Below are 19,616 nucleotides of genomic sequence, written 5' to 3'. Positions count from 1 at the left end.
ACTTCACATCTCCTTAATACAACATCAAAGTGATGTGAGGGCCCTGAAAGGCTCTTTCGAGAAAACTTGTTTATTCTGCCTAACACCTCATCTTTTGGGTTTGTTATTCTTGGAAGATATCATCCTCGGGAGCACATGCCCACCATTAGAACATATACCATACTGCTACTTGGAGACTGTGTACCTGCCATTAGATTGTGTACATACCACAAGCACAGAAATTAACCAATTTTAAAACTAATTCAGCTTAATATATTTAATTTTCTTTCGTGCTTCCACAAACATAATCATTCACTGCAATGATCTGTTGCACTGCAGATATTTTACTTTCCTGTTTTACTTCCTTCCCTTACCCCCAACCTTTTCCTTTCCTTCCTTCCTTCCTTCTTTCCTTTTCTACCTGTTTGGACACTACTCATTGAGTCAAGTTTCCTGGTTTATTCTGGTGAGTTGAGTGCGGAGCACTCTCCTAGCAAAGAATCGGAGGAACATTTCTCAACAGCAGCTCTCAGTGGAAAAATCACTTCATAACACTCTGTGTTAAACTGTAAATGCCAACAGGAAAAGTAAATTGTTTCCCACTGCTTTTTCTCTGACTTCCTCCTTATTCACTAGGATGCTTGAAAAAAATTTTCTTTCTTTCCCCATCACTACAAGGGAAAGTAAAACCACACTGGAATTAAATAAAAGCTGTATTAAGTCATATTTAAGCATTAGTATAGAAGAAGGAACATTATCTTAGATCGTCACAAAAGCACAATGTCAGATAAGAGTCACAGAAATATTTTCAGTTGACCTTGGCCACAGCATTCTTTTTGGAGGTTTTTTTCCTTTTGGGGCTTTCCCAATTTGTACTCAACAATAAAGTTAGGGTTGGTTAATCAGTCCTTTTCTGTATATGTGCACTGTATGATTCAAAATAAAATATAAAATTTTCAACCCATCTTAAATGATCTGCTAAACAGTTGCATTTTATCCTGGTCTATAATGTGCTTAAAATGTGTAAAGGACAAAAGGAAAAATAGAATTTCAGTATCAAAGTAAGATCTCTATATAGTGTCCAAATTTGTAAGTGGTACACAGGCAAGGACTGGTATCTTGAACGTCGTCTTACATAATAAGTAGTCCATTCTTTGTATATATTCAGTTTAAAAATGATGCACACAATCTCACACTCATAAATACACTCAACCACACACACACACATATAAAAAAAACTTACACAATTTCATCGTTCTGGAATTCGAGCTCTCCACAGGTGTCCTCAAAGTCCTCCCCTCCACCTCTGGCAGTTCCTTCGATGGTTTTATAGGGAACAATAACATTTCCTCGAGCTCCAGATGTTCTCAATACTTTCACCTCCATGATGCCAATGCTTTCACTCACGTGGGTCACGGGTTCCTCAAAAGTAAAGATGCCTGCATGGTCATCATCAAAAATAGTAACAGTGGCAGTGCAGGGTGATCCAAGGCAAGCAAGGGTAGAAACATGGTTGGCTTCCAGTATGCCATCTTCTGAAGCCTCAGAAGATACTTTGACATTGCTCAGATGCACAAGGAAATTTTCATCCTCCTCAAAGATATCATCATCAATGATGCCAACTCTGATTTCCTTTTGTGTCTCACCAGGTTTAAAGACCACAGTTCCTTCAGTAAATTCATAATCAGACCCGGCATTGGCTGTGCCATCCTCTGTTCTGAAGTCAACAAACACAGTGTTGGTCAGATCGCCACCTCTACGGATAATGGTCAGGGCCACTGTACCACAGTTCTCCAGACACTGGTATGTCCCTTGCTCAAAGAAGATCTTACTAACGGGGTCATTGTCAGCCACTTCTGTGTTGACCTCATGCATACTGACAGCCTTCCTAGCTTGGTCAGCTGCATGCCTCTTTAAAATATTGCCAGCGCCAGTCATCAGGCGAGTAGCTTGAATTCGGTAAAATGCTCTACTCTTTTGCTGCTGACTTAAGACTTGGTAGTTAGCTAATTCTATTAATTGCTCTATTTCCTTCTCTGGGTGCTTCTGCTTAAGTTCCTTCAGAATCCTTGCCATTTCTCTCCTAGCTTCTTCATCATCTTGGTCCCTCTCATCAACCTCCAGAACCAGAGCACCATCTAAGAAATTTTCAACGTGAGAGTTGACTACTTTCCCATCCATTTCGATTTCAGTTTTGGAAGATGGCCTGTCACCTTCATGTTCTATAATCATTCCCCTCTGTTTGCCAGCCCGATAGCGCTTGTAGACATACTTGTAAAACAGAAGTCTCCTGTCTGCTACCCATGCGAACACAACACAGATGGGGAAGAAAAAGAAAGTAAGCAAACCTTCCCAGACCTCCACAACTCCAGGAGAAATGACAGACAAAATGATATAAAGCCAGGTATAGGCAAAGATGCTCCAGGCTGCTGTCACAAAGAACACACGCAAATGCTTAATCTTCCTTGTTTCTCCATCAGGGACCACATAAACACAAAGGGCAATGATGATAAACATGTTGAAGGCAGCGCTTCCCACAATGGTGCTAGGACCAAGGTCTCCTGCAGTGAAGTTATGGCCACACACTTCAATTACTGAAAGGAGAATTTCAGGAGCAGAGGATCCCAGGGCCATCAAGGTCAGGTTAGACACGGTCTCATTCCAGATCCTCACAGTTGTCTTGGTGGTCTCTCCATTGGGTTTCTTTATGGTTATTTCTTTTTCTTGCGATGTGATGACTTCGATGGAGGACATGAACCTGTCAGCTATGATAGAGACGCCAAGAAACATGTAGACCATGGCCACAAAATACACAGTTGCTCTAGCAATTTTGTCCCCAAAAGAAGGGTCTTGGGGCTCCCAAATGGGCAAAATCACCCCTTTCTTACAGTAATAGGAGCCAGTACATTCACCGGTTTCATTTCCTTCTTCCACCATTTCTGTCTCAGCAGTTATATGATCCACATGGGAAATTAGGAGAGCCATCATAGCTAGCAGATGAAACCCCAGTGAAAACGTGGGTGAGAGATTTAATCGCAGCATGTTGTACAATGAGATTTTCAAGTGTCCCAACCTACTGGTAAAAACAGGATAGGGGAAGGGATAGAAAAAGAAATCACATCATTAGAGCCAAATCCAAAGTGTGACTAATTGCTATTTTTTTTCATCACTATTACCAAAAATTTGTGTGTTTTGACCGTCATAAAAACCTCTGGTGAATCATTGTTCTAAGAATTAATCAGTGATTAAGCAATCCTTTGTAAAATTTACAGTTCAGTGTCTCTGATTGTGGATTTTCTACATGTAGTCCCATTCACCGAACAAGATATACAACTGAATTCCTGGAAATGAAAAGTCCAATTATAACCTGACCTTATTGAGTACACATTTATTTACGCCAATAGCCACCAAGAAAGAACAGCAAAACTTTTGAAGCATTAAATAATTTCTTCTTTGTTGCTAAAACAGGTTTTCTTTTTAAATTCTGGTTACTATATTATCTTCAGGAAACTGTTTCATTGACAAAACCACCTTATTCGGTAGGATTCAGGCTTTCACATTCAGACTGAAAAAAACCCTACCAACGCAAAATGTGATATTTATCTTGAATACTGGAGTACACATAGCATTGTATTTCATGAAATCACATCCTACTGATCTAAATTTACTTGAAAACACTGATAAGACTTTAAGCTTCTCTCCAAGTCAAAACTCAATAGTATCAGTTCTTGAGAAGAAAAGTATTCCACTGTCATGCAATATTTCCACACAGAAAGCAGGTTTTAAAAGCATATTTTGATGAGAGCACATTTCTTTCTAATTTTCAGTCAAGCCCAGGTCTGCTGATGCATCAGATCTGGGTATTCTTGATTCTTCAAGCACAGCCCTTCACATCTGTGTTCGTAGCCCACTTTAGAATCTGTAGGCTGTCTGCAACAGGAACAAGAGATAACCAGCCCTGAGCCTAGCTGTGTGTAATCAGCATTACCAGCCATAAAATGTTCCTTCTTGCTGTCAATGTCATACTTTCCATGGTCAATCCAAAACACATATTACTTCTATAGCGGGCTCAAGTGACCAAAATATGCAGGAGCAATGATTCCATCTAATTTAGCTCATGTGGCATAACAACAGTGACCACAAAGTATATGTATGTTGACGGGCTGGAGGCAATTAGGGATATGGCAACAGAGTCACAAAGCGACACAAAGAATGGTAAGCAAAGTAATGGACAGAGCCACTGCAGCCCTAAATTCATGCACCACCTCATGCAAAACACCTCAGATCTCACATCAACTCTGCCTCCAGGGCTGGGGGCACTGTGGTGAGGGTGGGGCATGGACAGTAAAGAAGGGGAAGGTCTGTAAGTCTTCTTTGGAAGGCTTCAAGGAGGGACCCATGGTGATATCCATATGTGGGGAGAGGAAAGAGCTCCAGAGTCAGAACACACAGCCTGGTGCCCTGGAAAATGTTAACAGACAAGCTGGGTTAGAGGTTGTCAGAGTTCCCCGATGGCTGAGAGCCACCCATTTGCACCCATGTTCTCTGGCCTACATTTGCTACTGATGGCTTACAGTAAAAACCGCATGATGGCCAGGAGAATCCCCCTGCCGGACACATTCTGATGGACCCTTGGAGATCCTATAACAGCTACGAGCCTTGTAGACTACCACTAGTGAGAGATAGGATTCCTTGAGATTTTTCAATAATACAGCAGACAATAAGAGGGTTGTAGTGGTAGATATTCAATCTAAGTAAAAGGGTGACAAAGAGAAGAAACACTTTCAAAGTATGTAAAAGCTCATGGTCAGACTGCCTGCTTATTATGGTCACTGCAGAGTTTGAGTGACTTTGAGGATCTCTGCTTAAATCCAGGTAACATTCAACCAGCCTGCAAGAAGAGTGGAAGATCTAGTTCTAGCTTCCTTATGCATCCATTTATGCCACAGATATTTATGTGTGCCTAATACGAATTTCAGAATGACTTGCTAGGCTCACTTCCAGTCCTGAGGACTCACTGATGAATAAAAGAAAGTCTCTGTTCCCACTGAGCGTACATCCTAGTAAGGAGAAAATAAACAAAATAATTCAATATAAATGTCAGACAGTAAACAGTGCAGTAGTGGGGGCAAGGCAAACTCAACCTAACAAGGACAGGGACTCTGTGTGTACGCTGCACACGTAGCATACATGATTTTATACTAGCTGATTAAAGAAAGCCTCTCTGATAAAGTAACATTTGAGCAGGGTCCTAAGGGAAGCCAAAAATCAAGCCTTACGGATATCTGCAAGAAGAGGATTTCTAGCTAATACAAAGGTCTCAATGACAATGTGCCTGGTTAAATCTAGAACTACAGAGAAACCAAAGTCCCAAGAAGGAAATTCAGGAGGAGGACAGAGCCAGAGTGGGTCACAGTGGGAATGGATCACAGGAGCACTGAGACCACAGCAGGGTATTGACTTTCATGAGTGGGAGATAGGAAGCTAAGGGAAGTTCTGATCTGAGTGTGACATCTGATCTTCCTTTTAGAAGGGACACTGCTGCTCTGATGAAGACTACACCACGGGGGCAGAGGTAGAAACAAGGGGACCCAGCTCTTGCCTGCTGTGATAAAATTGGATTTAAAAGTGATCGCAGTGCCTGACAAGCAGACAAAATGATACAGCACACCGCTAACATTTAAAAAAGCAGAACAGTTGCAGGGATCCTTTTGGAAGATTTGCAACTTAAAATGTCTTGGGTACCTATAAGGATCAGAAAGGTTAAATATATGTAATGAACAATGGCTCTGAAAAGAGATAGCAAACACTAAAGATTCAAACCCGTGTCTGTCTCCAAGACTGATATAATCAACCACTCCCTTTAAATTACTGCCAAACTCAGCATTCCATTTTTCGCATTTCAGACAAAATGAATTTCCTAAAGATCATGTGTGATACTCCCACATCCCTTAAAACTCATCCTTGGTTGGCTACTATGTATTGCCCTGTCAAAGTTCAAACTCCTCAATACTCTGTTCAGAACCTTTTATGATCTGACCTCTGAACTACAGTATACAGAAATTCTTTCCATTCCCTTAATAAGACAACACTTTCTCATGTCCAGGTTTTGCATAGTGTTTTCTGTGCTCAAAAATCATTTTGCTCTTTTGTTCTTAGAATCAAGTTTCCAAGAAGAGCCCAACAACAAATCATAATCAATTTCCTGAGAAATGAATATAATATTCATTCCATAACAGTGCTCTTAGTTTCATGCTGAATTCTTTGCGTGCATCAATTACAACTAATATTTACAATAACCAGTATTTCTGTGTTACAAAATTCCTAGTGTTGCCACTTTCATTCTAGCCTTTGTAAACAGCACCCACTGGAGTTGTGCAGTACGCAGGATCCAACAATGAAACTATATAGTGGTACTCTTAGCCCATTTTTAAAGTGGGATAACCAAGGCTTAGATAGGTTAAAGATCTGTCAAAAGACATATAGATAAAAGACTCCTGAATTAAGATTCAAAACCCTGGTCTGTTTCCAAGACTGATGTAATTAACTGTTCCACTGTATTACCCCTGATAGTGTGCAAAATAATCTTTGACAACTATTGGACTTTGACTTGAACTAGCCCTTCAGTGCTGGGTTAGGAGGGCCTAGTTAGCAACAGTGTTTTGGAAGGTTTCCAACAGCCTGGCTTTTATCTATCTTATGGATTAAAGACTCAAGTATCAGTGACTGGTGTAGTATGAGAGGTAACATGTGTCTAGAGACAGCTGTCTTATGCTCCTTGGCCTTTAAGCAGTTGCCTGGCAACCTTTTCCTGTGTGAGCTGTCACAGCAAACTCTTAGGTCAGCCAAGAAAGTGTGCTGCCCTCTATCCCTGCTCTATCCCATAGGTCACAGTGTTTTCAGTCAACATACTGACTCGATTGATCAGTAAAAATCCAACATCATTCTCAGAGACAAAAAAGAGAGGGGCTTCTAAGGTTACCTAAAAATATCATAATTATATTCAAAAAGTGACAGCATTATAATTTCTGAAATCAGTGGACACAAAACACTGATGTAACTTATTGGCAATGAAGCAACTGGAAAGAACTCTCCAGAATTCATTTACTTTCTTTATCAAAATTAATACCAAATTCAAAGGCTCGTGAGGCTGCGGGATATGTGCCTTCTAATGTAACTTCCCATTTTTCTCCTTTTGTCTCATTTCTTTCAGGGTCTTCCTCCCATCATTTAATTCAAGAAGTTCTACTTAACCTTCCCCCATTGCCCCTCAGACATATATTTACATGAAAATTAAGCAGGAAGATAAGGACAGAGGACATAGATATGTTCATTTGTGGCCTGGACTTATATTTTGCCTTGATTTCCTGAATGCTGGAACAAGGAACAGGTTGATTTTTTTTTTTTTTTTTATGGATTCAGATCAGCTCTTCTATCTAAGGCCAGTGATCACTTAGAAAGATCGACTTAGGAATACCCACATTGTCCAAATGAGTCTTCAACACAGTAAATACCAAGTACTTACTGGTATCACTATTTATTTTAAAACCAAACAACATTATTAGCTACAGATTAAAAACTTGATTGGCACTGAAAAAAGATGGTAAAGAAGATATCCAGCTGCCAGGAATCTAGCTACTAAAATCTGCTGAGAGAGAAGGATGAAGATACAAGGAGTATTACTCTCCCCTAAAGAAGGATAAATTTGAGTCATTTGTAGGAAAATGGATGCAACTTGAGACCATAATGTTAAGTGAAATAAATCGACCCACAAGGTTAAATATCACGTGGTTTCTCTTACACGAGAATCCCAATGTATAAATACATCAAGAGCAAAATAAAAGATCAATAAAGAGGAAACAGGGACATAGATATTTTCCAAGTGGAAGGAAGACCAAGAGATGGAGGGGGAGGAGGGGAAAGAAACGTAAAAGAATTAAAATGTGTCACGTACACTGCCAATGACCCACAAAGAATATAATCATGAAATCTTGGAAAAAGGTACTAATAAGAATTTTAGAAAGAAAAGGAACATAGCTGCAAGACAGATGTTTGGAAAGGATAAGGAAGGGCTTCCTCAGCAAAGAGGCCTGAGGAGAAGGGAGGCAGCAAATTGCCGATTGCCTGCTGGAAGCTGGAGCCAGTGTCATCTCTCAAGGAGCACCTGACTCAGAGAGGGAGCAGGGTGAATGGCCTCATCACCTGCTGGTCATGGGAAGTCGGGGTTGTTCCAAGGAACTCTTTGACTTGCCTTCATGAGGACTTGGGATTCCCCTCTATCCAATTCGTGAAGACTTAAAGCCTCAAAGTTAAGCAATTAATCTGTTACTAAGGCAACATTCAAGCAAGTATGAATCTTTGTCTACTACTGAGGCAAACACTTCCAAATGCTTCTAGACATAGAGATGACACCTGAGTACGAAGGAGTTTTCACCAGACCATCCCATCTAGCATGAAAATTACTGTCCTGGATCCCAACCTTGGGCTATTAGACAAAGGCCAGACTTCAGGAAGGAACTCAGTTTTCTTGGTGACTCTGTGCTAGAGCCTTCCTGGAACTTTTTTTTTTTTTTTTGCCAAAGAATATTTCCTCTCTCTTAAATGATTAATTGGGACAGGTCTACAGGGGACGAGCAGAAAGAGGTCATGTGAGAGGCTCAAGTCCTTCTGCCTAAACCTACAAAACTGGAGTCAGCATTCTGTCCCATGTCAGAAAATATCCACTTGAATTTTTCATGAAAAGAAGCAACTAGTGAGGGTCAGTCAAAAAAGGAAGATGAATTTAGGATTCAGGATAATGAAGAAGTTGTTGAAAAGCATGTGATATCCTGCTAGTCCTTTGCCCTACTTTATTTTTCTACATAGCACTTTCTACTTTTACATCCTCTCTGATGTAGTCAATGGTTCTACTGTCTTTCTCCAACAGAGACTTTGTAAGGAGGGTTTTTTCTTTTTTTCACTGATGGTATTTTCTGTTCCTAGAGGAGATTATGGAACATAGAAGATGCACAGCACATGCTATTTGAATGAATAAAATAATTATTTTATGTGCTCATTTACCAAATCTCTGATGCTGAATCAGAATCTAGGAATTGGGCCTAGGCAATTACATTTGAAAATACTCTCTACTGTGAAATGGATATGTCCTAAAATGAGCAGGGGTCAGCGTCATAGTGAAAAACCAATAATATCAATGTTTGGTGAAGGAGGGAAAATGTGTAATTCAGGCTTGTGTCAAAGAATCTCAGGTTGGAAAAACTTACCTCCAGCATAAAGAGCAGACGTAGATCCCAGACATCTTCCCTAGCATGTAAGTGTGGGCCTGCCTATAGCACCCCTGACTTGCTGATTGTTTCTGCTCTGTTTTAAAACTGCAGACATCCTCTAGGAAAGATACTTTCTACTTTTTATCATGTCAAACATCAAAAACTGGACCGAGGATTTAGCTCAGTGGTGTCACTGCTTGCCTGGCAAGCACAAGGTCCCGAGTTCGATCCCCAACACCTCGATACCAAAAATAAATAAATAAATAAAAATCAAAAACCATCTCCATCATAGTGGCCCTATAAAAATGAAAAAGCACTAAGAACTTAAATTTAAATATATTACCTCTGCTTGCTAACAAGAAAATGTAGGCAGAAAAAAGAAAACTGAAGAAGAAAGTATTCTAGTAGAAAATAAATGAAAAATAACTCAGAGAAAGTACACTGATAATCTTGGGCTCCACATGAAATCAGACAGATTTGTCCTCAGAATTATAATGCCAGGGCCACAAAGCAGGCATGTAAGGGCCCCACTCAGAGGCACTGATGACATTAATGACTGAAATCAATGACTGGTTTGTTTTGTATCAGCTGCTGTGTGGGATGCTCTGTATTCATTATCCCTGACCTCTCCGACAATACTGCAAGGAGGTATGCATTGTCGTTCTCATTGTACAAACTAGATAAATAGATATTTCATAAAATAAACTAAAATCATACAAACCACAGAAGCAGAATTTTAACCCAGGTATTTCACATTATACCATAATGATATTTACTAGTTTATTTCCACTACCCAAGTCAACAAACACTATGGGTGGGGACAAAGAAGTCTGTATCTAGTTACTTAGCATAGAATAAACTCTGCATAAATATGCACAGGTTGCATAACCACTTTAAAGGCTCTGCATGTTTCTCACACTTGTCTGTTCCCCAAGTATGCATTTTGTAAGCACTCATATTCATGACATAGCAAGGGAGAGATGATCCATTTGGGGGATCACTGCCCAAAGTCTGAGGTCTAAAATTATTTCAAAGTCATGTAACAAACTCAAGATTTTTTCCATTTGCTCAAGAGCAAGGAAAATAAAGAAATAAACCCTACAGTATGAAAGCAAATCTAAAATAAGAGAAGACTAGCTAATCAGTGGGAGCCAGGATGGAGAGATAGTGTAGAATTTTGTCATAATAGGTAGGTTAAAACTTTACTGGTCATAAACCTTTTTTTTTTTTTTTTTTTTTGGCAAGAATCTCAATACAGCTCACAAGTTTACTGTCTTGAATTCAGGAATTTTTCTTAAATTTAGAATTGGTCAGAGATTTATTTTAAATCCAAGAACAGCGTCTTCATTCATGGTTTTACCTGCCAAGCTTTTGGGGGCACTTATGTGTACCAGACATTGTGCTATAAAAATGGGCAGAATATGTCTCTTGAGCAGCTCTCCTGTTAGTGGGACCCTACCACAGAGTGAGTCCCCTTCCTGGGAGGAAGGATTCTTACATTACTAGAGAACCACAGAAGACAAACCTTCCTGGCATTTGAGGTCCACTGAACACTTGAATGAACTACCTAGTTCCCTGGTGAATGTACCTATACCTGGGGCCTTGGTTAACTACAACCGGGTTTTAAAAACTTGGGCTCACTTAGTGTATGTTCTTACAACCAGGAGATTTCAAGTATAGTTAGCTCCTGGAGACAGGGAGTATCTCATCTGTACTTTGTGACACTTCCAGGAGATTCCTGGTGGATACTGATAAATATTTTAGATAATAATTTATTCATCATCAACTCTGAAGAGGAAAGCCTTTCTTTATGCTTGATCTTATACACTGAAAAAGAATGAGGTCATGTGGATGCTTTTATATCTAGGTGACCCAAAATGAAAACATTTATTTAGTATTTTCCACACTAGACTCTTGACACTTAATCATAAGAAATTATGGTGTGTGTGTGTGTGCGCTTGTGCGTGCGCGTGTGTGTGTGTGTTTCTAGTTCTGGAGGGAGTACACCCTTCTTGAGTACAAGGATCTACTGAATGGCCTCCATGTGCACTGGGCCATCACTGACTCTGAGGGAATTATGAAGACGATTGACACACAGATTCTGGCACTTAATGAATTGAGTCTCCCAGTGAAAGTTGTCATTAGTGGCCATTCGCATTCAGAAGATTAAGGAAAATTACATAAAAGAGGGAGTCAGAAGAATGACCAAAGCTGGGAAAAGTGAGAAGGAAGAAATGCGAACAAAGGCAGAAAACAGAGCTTCTCCATCTTCAATTGACCTAAGAACCACCTAGGAAACTCATTAAAATGTAGATAGCTGGGTCTAAAGAGGAACCCCAAAATTTGTGTTTTAATTCCAAAATTTAGTAGTGGATGTTGAACCACCCCCTTGAGAAGCACTGATGTAAAGGATAGAAGAGCAGAAAAGAAAGAATTGAGTAGAGAGGGAAACTAGCTCAAAGGCAGGTGCAAACTCCAAAAACACCCGCTCTGGGGAATGAAACAAATATGTACTGGGAGAAAACTAAAGCCTAAAAATAGCCAGATAGTGTTTTTTCTAATATCAACAAGACAATGATGCGAAATAATACATCAGATGGGCTTTGCATCTAACAGACAGAGACTAAGCAAGAATGAAACATGAAGCCTCCCCTGTGTTTGGGAGGGGGAATACTGGAATGCAGAGGAGAACAGAAGCTAATAGGAGATCATGGGGCACCACAGAGGAGATTATAGCACTCAGGTAGTTCAAGGACCACCTACTTCATACTTTTGCTGTGGGTTCGTTTTGCTTTCTCTTAGCAGAAACAGGTAAGGACTAGGAGGACACTCTACTGACATGTAACTAAGTCTCAGGATAAAGTCAAGTCTCCAGAGACCCAACTAGTTTCCACGTGTGAGTCCTTTGTAGATAAAAACCATGCAGAAACTTAAGCCCCAAAGTGGAAACATTGGGCAGTGAGGAAAGCTGTGTTCCTTAAATTATAGGCTCCTTACGGAGTACTGCCTATTTCCTCTCTTTCCTTCAACTGAAGAGTAAATCTGATCTGTGTGGTCACTCCTTTTGCTTTCTAATGTGCCTCTTGGGCCCAGGGATGTTGAATACAGCACTCAGTTTCAAGCTGTGTGATAGGAACATGCAGAATGATTTTTGTTTTCTTTTTAAATCTTTTTTTTTTTACATAAGAGAAATGTTGGTTATGTGAGGAGAGGCTGAGGATTTCTATGAGCTTTTTCCATGAGCCAGGAAGGTTCATCTCCAAGTCTCTACTCAGCTTTTCATGAGCTGTATTCCTGTTAAGGTGAGAGTTGTAAGTCTGTCAAGTTTTCCTGCAGAGTTTCAAATCAGAGTCTTTGAAAGAATAAGATGCTCTTGAGAAGAGCAGAAGTAAGAAATGAAAAGAATCAGGAAAACAGTCAAGTGCATAGATGCTCACTTCATGGTCACCCTTCATAAATACTCTGTGCTACAATTTTTAAATTTGCCAACAAGATACTAACTGGCTTGGTTCTGAAATCAAGTGTAAATTCGCACGGAACCAGTAAATGTTTAAAAAGGGAAGTCAGCTAAGAAAGAAACTTGTGAAATATTATTATTTAGAGAAATAAATGGAGTGATGATGACCTATGAGAAAACACAAAATTTTCATACAAATCCCCAAGCAGTTTATGAAACATACAGTGTCTCTCTAGACAGGGCAACTAGGAAATGTGCTGTTTAAATCAGTCCTACATATCTGCGTTTGAAGACTTGTTTAAACATTGGCTTAAGGGTTATGGTTTTACTGTGGGCAACTATGTTAAAACTACTGTATTACTGTCTTTTTGTGATAAATGAGGATTGTGATAGATGTGTATTCATCTGTCACAAAGATAATTCCTGAGTGGAGCCATTGAGAAAGTTAGAAAAATTCAGCAGAGAAATAAATGCTAGCAATTTAATCATTTAATTAATGAGAAAATAATTTCTTCCTATTAAGTTTTTGCTTAAGCAAAGGTTGTTTTCAACAGCATTAATGACTAATGAGAGAACATTCATTCATCCAACAAATCTATGTCTTGTAACCTGAGTAACTACTTTGAGGACAATGATACACAGTGAATTAAGTACTATTATTCTCTTATTATTTTTTATGAAATTTTATTTTTTCATAAAATAAACATTTTCATCATAAAGAAGTGATAGATGTTTGAAGAGATGGATATATATCATGTACAGTATATATCATGTACAGAAACATTTCATGTTAATTCATTACTATATGAAATTATGCTTTTATGTATCAGTTAAAAATTAATTAAAATAAACAAATAACTAATATCTTTTATGTGTCTGGCAATGTGCAAACTACTGGGGCTAGAACCATGAGACAGACAAACACAGTCTCTGTCTTCATGAAATTTATGATCTACCCAATAGACAGTGGACAGATGCTATAGTAAATCAGTATAAAAGAACATAATTATTAACTGATAAGGGCTATGTAGGAAAAACACAAATTTATAGTTGATCTTAGCCAAAAGGCCGAGAGGTGATTTAAAAAACCCAATTCTTTTCAGAGTAAGTAATGGAGAATCTGACCTAGTAGACTATCAGGGCAGGGTCTGCTGAAGAAGTATCACCTACGCTAAAATTTAGGAAACAGCAGGAAAAGGCTGAGGCAAAAGTTTGCTGGAGTGCAAGGCCTTAGGCTGACACTTTTGCCATTACCCTCCTCTGTAATAGGATTACTCACAGATCTACCTTTCTTGACATGTGGGGTAGGAGACCATGGTTGGAAAATATTGAAAGTACTCCTGCAATTTATATGAGACTTTCCCTCTTGGAGGTCAGAGCTATCCAACTCCAGTTAATTGCTTTCTGTCACACTGCTGGAGGCAATGGGATAGACAGAATGGTCACTGGTCTAGCAGCCAAAAGAAATGAGCATTGGTTTCAGACCTACTGATCAGTCACATATTTTTAGATAAGTCATTTCCCCTCTCTCTAATTCATCTGCGAAATTTGACAATTCTGCTAACAGCACGCAGCTATGATACTCTAATCCTACATTCTGGGATTCAAGTTCATCCATAACACACCTGCCAAGCTTCCTGGTAGTCAGCTGAGCTATTAAAAGTAAAGTTGCCCAAATATCTATCATATTATCTTTTTTGTGTGTGCTTTCATATGCATTCACCACAACATATCTCAAACATCAAATTTCCCTCTTAAAACTGCTTTTCATTGCTAGTAGACCCTTACAAATCAGCTAGCTGTGCCCCTTTCCTTCCCAATAAGCAAACACAAGCCGCCTAACCAAAGAGATTTCAAAGCCACAGATCACAGAAGTGACAGAACTAGACTCTAAAACAAGGTCTCAGAGTTTCTAGCCCAACGCTTTTCACAGTAGTACAATTTTTAGGATGCTCCAAACCCACTCATGTGGTATTACTATGTCTCCTCATCTATAGTGTGCTTCAAGAGATGGCAAATCATGGCCAATAAATGAATTTGCCCTTTCTTGTTCTGTTAAGGCTCATAAAATTAAAATGTTTTGCATTTTTAAATGATTGAAAAGTAAAAAGTTCATGATGTGAAAGCTAAGTGATGGCCAAAGTTCAGTGTCCATAAATAATGTTTTACTATAAATAGACCCATCCATTTATTTATGTATGTATTTATTTATATGCTACCTATGGATGTACTTTTTTTTGCAGGAGTAACCATGACAGAACTTACAGTTCACAAAGCCAAGAAAACATTTGCTTTATAACCATTTTTTATAAAGTTAAGCATACACTTAATGATCTATATGTCATTTGTGTGCATTTCTTCTGGTCCCTTTCCATGGCATTCCCCACCAATTAGCATATTCATGTAAAGGCACATAGACAGAAATAGGATCTCCCCCCACCATCTCTTAAGTTATGCCTCCATGCCTATTGAGAGCTCATGTGTCAGAATTAATTTATTTTTTCTCACAAAAAGCCATAAGTTTTTTTACTATTATTAGTATTTACATTTAATAGATGAGAAAAGTGAACCATAGGTTCACTGTGTAGCTTGTCAAAGAAGAAAAGGGTACATGTGACTTGGATGAAATGACTTCAGTCAGATCTGCTTCTACTATTTCCTGTTTCATTCTTATAATATCTCTTAACTTTATGTGGTTCCCCTTTGCTTATCTGTAAAAAATAAAAACAAAAGAAAATTAGATGATGTTTGATGCCCTTTCCAGTGCTAACCACAGTATTATGCAAGACCACTGATGCAAAAAAGTTCTTAAAGAAGAACTGCATGTCCAGGAAAAGAAAAACAGTGAGAAGTCATAGGAAAAGCACCCTTGACTTCACCCAACACCGATTCATAAATTTCACCTCCAGGGCAAGCATACTCCAGTATTTGACAGGTTATTAGGAAGAGTAATGTGAAACTTCTGAGGGATGAAACTTCTCCAAGACTGTCCAATGCTCCTCACAGCTGTAGGGGGTCCTAACAGTCTACAGAGGAAGTGCAGGCAAAGTAAGCAGTCCAATTTTCTAAGTCTGTGGTCAGGACTGGGTGCTTTACATGGAGCAAAGAGAGAACCAAAGGGTGGCCCTGAGCTCTGTGCTCCTAAGGGGAACCAGAGGAATAAGAAGCTGAGGAAGCTCAAGTTAGAAAGTATCAGATCCAGCAGTGCCAAGCAAATAAACACAGAGCATCTGGAATGGCCTGGGAAACATGACCCCCAAAGTTATGGGAGAAACAGGCAAGCGGGTGCCTTGCCCCGTGCCTCAACTCTGAGTGTTACACCTTTTCTCCTTCAAGGCTGTGCTGCAAATTCATCCTCCACAGTGGTCTCAAGTGTAAAATACATCTGTGCAGTGATTTATTCTACCATTGTTCCAGATCCACAGTTCTTGCAGCATGGTACTAACTGGGACACAGAGCAGATCCCAAGAGTCTGGAAATAGCCCTAACATTGCCCCTGGGTTGCTCTCGTCATAAATTAGCTGAGGCATGGTTTACATGTTTCAAAAATGACTAGGCTTTGTTTTTTAAATCCTTTTCACTCTCTAAGAATAAACTCGAGTGCCCCCTCCTCCATGAAGCCATGTCCAATGTTCCTTTTCCTTCCAACTCCTCCAGTACCTTGCTCAGTTGCAGTGTAGTGATTTATGTCACTCAGCCTTGTTACTTCACCTGTAGGTGGTCTGGATCATGACATTCCTGACACCAGAGGACACTTATGTGAAAAGAGCACAGCTCCTGGACAACATCATGTACTGACCAACACTTGCTAACCTGTGGACAAGACATTTAACCATGGACAAGTACTGTAATATGCATCTTTAAAACAGGATAAAGATACTTCCTTGCACTCACTAATAAGCATTAAATAAGAAAACGTGCATAGAACTAAATTAGTCCTTCATATGTCACTAGTGCTCAACAAATGTCAAACAACCTCTCTTCCTTATCTGCATTCTCTGAAAACCTTGGTGCAGGCCTTGTATACACTGAGTGCTCAATAAAAGTTGGAGTCATTTGATGTAAATTGCTGAATCACCACATTGTCTGACTTCATTTCACAATACATTCACCCAAGAAAATATTATTCTGACTTCACATGCAGTGACATCTGCAGAGCAATTTACTCTGCCTTATTTAAAAATCTGAGACGGACTGTAATGCTTACACATGTTTTCCCAGACCTATTACATTGCAAGAAACCATCCACCTAAATTGCTATTGCACTACCATTTGCTAGGTTACCAGTGTGAATATTGCAAAATGATACTGTAGCATTCATCCAAAATTGTAAAATATTAACTCACTCAGGAAAATATTTTGTCCATTTCCTAGAAGACTTAGAAAGGCTACATTTTCAAGAAAGGACCCAGTTTTTGTTACCTTTGGTGCCTCATAGTAAAATGGCGGCATGGGGGTTTCTCTTTGTCTCTTTGTGGTTCCTCTCTACCCCTCCTCAACAGCCCAGTTCTCAGGCCCTCTGCTCCCACACACTTCCCCATCAGAAGTCCTGGGAGGGCACTCTCTGGGCAGCAAACCAGTTTTAAACTTCTTTCACTTCCTCTGCAGCTTCCTGTGTTCCTGTGTATCTGCTCGTCTATGGAATAAACCAGTCTGAGCTCAAAAATGAACATATACCAATGGTAGCTCTTTTTCAGGTAATACCATTGCATTTTATCAGTGACCTGCTAGCTACAATTCCTTTATTCAGATGAATGCCTTTAGTGGGAATTTAGTGGGCATTTTTGATCCTATAATACCAGTGGTAAATGCTTTGAATGTGGGAATGTGTTACTCATTTTCAAATCACTTCATCAATTGTCACCTATGATGTACTTGCCTTTGACAATAAAAACATTTTCTTAAAAAAATATATTTTCTTTGCTTTAGTTGCGTTCTCCTTCTACATGTTCTTTTCCTTAAGAAATTGGCTAGAAAGTTTTAGGTAAAGCTGAAATGTAGTTTCCTTAAACCTTTGTCTATTGTGGTTCTTTTTACACTCCAGAGTAGGCAGACCAAAGGACAATTGCACATGTACACAGAAAACACTTCAGGTTTGATACAAAGCCAGCAAAGAGAATTTACAAACAACGTGAGGCACTAAGGGCTGTGAGAAACTGTCTTCCCAAGTTGAATTCACACCCTGGATAAAGATACCAGCGCTCCCTATTTGTATTCTAAACTGCCCTTGATGAAAACATACCAGTAAAGGTGGGCTGTTTTGATTCACAGGTTCCACTGAAAACCAAATCATTGGCAAACTCTTCAAAACATGTACAGTGTAAAATGTACTTTGTGGTGTGTGTGTGTGGGTATGTGTGTGTGTGTGTTCACGAGAGGCTGTTGGGGGGAGAGGGAGAGAGAGGCAGAGACAGAGACAGAATATATCTCTCTTTTGGAAAAGAAAGGAAGTGAAAAGTAATCCCACTGCACTTAATGAGGGCCCACAGGGCTCTCCCTAAGTCCAAATCAAAATCTCAGAGGCAGATGATGCTGAACACTTACATTCCCAGAATCTAGCCCATCTGCTGGGTCAGAAAATACCTGATATTTACTTCCACTAAACCTCAGATTCATCTCCTGGGACCACAGATCTCTTTGTTCAGAGCAAAAAGCAGAAACAGCTAGTTCAGCAACCCACTGACCTGGTTAGCCACCATTACTACTGAGAATTAGAGCTGAAGTGATAGACAGTCAAGGAACCTGTAAGGGATGCGAGACAGAATTCTGGAATCAAGGAACAGTCAGGGAGAGTATTTGCCACAAGAGGGAGCAGTAGAATTTGGTCAGATGGGAGACTATTTGGTAGAGGTTATGATGAAGGGTCTAACTATGAGGTGTAGGAGGTTATGGTGAGTAAGTAAGGATATACTGGGGAACGCTTTAGCAAAAAACATTTATCTTTCAGAGGAAAGAAAGGGATAAAAGGAAGAAGTAGCACCATGTTAATTCCTAAATTGTTAGCAAATGCAAGGCAACAATTTTTATCTGAAAGCAATATATACATGCACTGCAAAATATAAGACAAGTGACCCATATGCTCTAACACCCTCTTTTCATTGTGCATTTCTTTTTCCAGATTTAATTTCTGTTTCACTTTGGAACTTGCTACATTCATCTTGCTTCTTACCTACATACTGATCTTCCTATAACCCTGGTACCATGGAAAAATGGCTGGTCAGACTGTAGGGCATCCTGAAAATCAGATCTTAAAGTCCTAAAACGCACTTATTTTTAGACACACGCATCCATGAGCATAGTGAATGCTTTGCTTTGCTTCTGCTATTTTCTATTAACTTGTTTTTTAAAGGAGAAATGACTTCACTGGATCTGAAGAGCTTTTCTCATCATTTATTTTGTCAAGAAACAGATTAAGTACTATGGGGGAAGGAACCATGCATCTATTTTGCAAGATAAATAAAAGTCTATTTTTGTCTGATAAAAACATGTTAAATATAGCTTGTGAAGAAATGCTGAAGCTCTCTTGGAATGTATCTTATTTTATCAAAACACAGCAAGCTTGAGGGAGCGATCAATGTATTTCCTGCAGATTAGTGCTGTAGGCAACGGTGACAGTACCTCACCTTATTTTATAGATTTATTTGGAGTTAATAGCACTGTCACTGCTATGCTTTTTCCTTCCCTTTCACAGTCAACAAAGGGTTACTTAGCTCTCAATCTAAATCCAAAATGAAAACTAGTCTAGGAAAGTAAATAGTCAGATAGATGGATAAATATAAAGCACAACCTTTGTATTCTTTAAGTTCATTACTCTCTTCACTCAGCCTTGTTAAGCTTCCCAGAGAGTAGATTAAGTGTGATTGTCATGGATACTCTTACATCCTTTGCAACCTCACACAGCTGAACTGCAAATA

General features: G+C 39.3%; 1 protein-coding gene across 24 annotated transcripts in view; it reads right to left on the bottom strand.

Annotated features, from left to right (window-relative positions):
• Slc8a1 (solute carrier family 8 member A1) overlaps positions 1-19,616 on the bottom strand; it is a 386,292-nt gene that overhangs the window by 296,820 nt on the left and 69,856 nt on the right. For 16 of the 24 annotated variants that reach the window (XR_015452990.1, XR_015452991.1, XM_013070200.3 and 13 more), the window contains one exon: positions 1,223-3,055. Coding sequence is in view for 22 of the 24 variants with exons in the window: in XM_013070200.3 (XP_012925654.1) it covers positions 1,223-3,021 (1,799 nt within the window). In the remaining 2 variants the exon portion in view is untranslated. The remainder of the gene's footprint in view (positions 1-1,222; positions 3,056-19,616) is intronic. The other 8 variants (XM_087216097.1, XM_013070198.3, XM_021253768.2 and 5 more) reach the window with 1 other exon arrangement.

The sequence above is a fragment of the Heterocephalus glaber genome, unplaced genomic scaffold, assembly GCF_053883595.1.
Source record: "Heterocephalus glaber isolate CG9 unplaced genomic scaffold, H.glaber_assembly_v1.0 deba00001457, whole genome shotgun sequence".
In the NCBI taxonomy this organism is placed as follows: Eukaryota; Metazoa; Chordata; class Mammalia; order Rodentia; family Bathyergidae; genus Heterocephalus; species Heterocephalus glaber.
The sequence above is the reverse complement of the archived record's forward strand: the minus strand, read 5'-3'. Positions and strand labels throughout refer to the sequence as shown.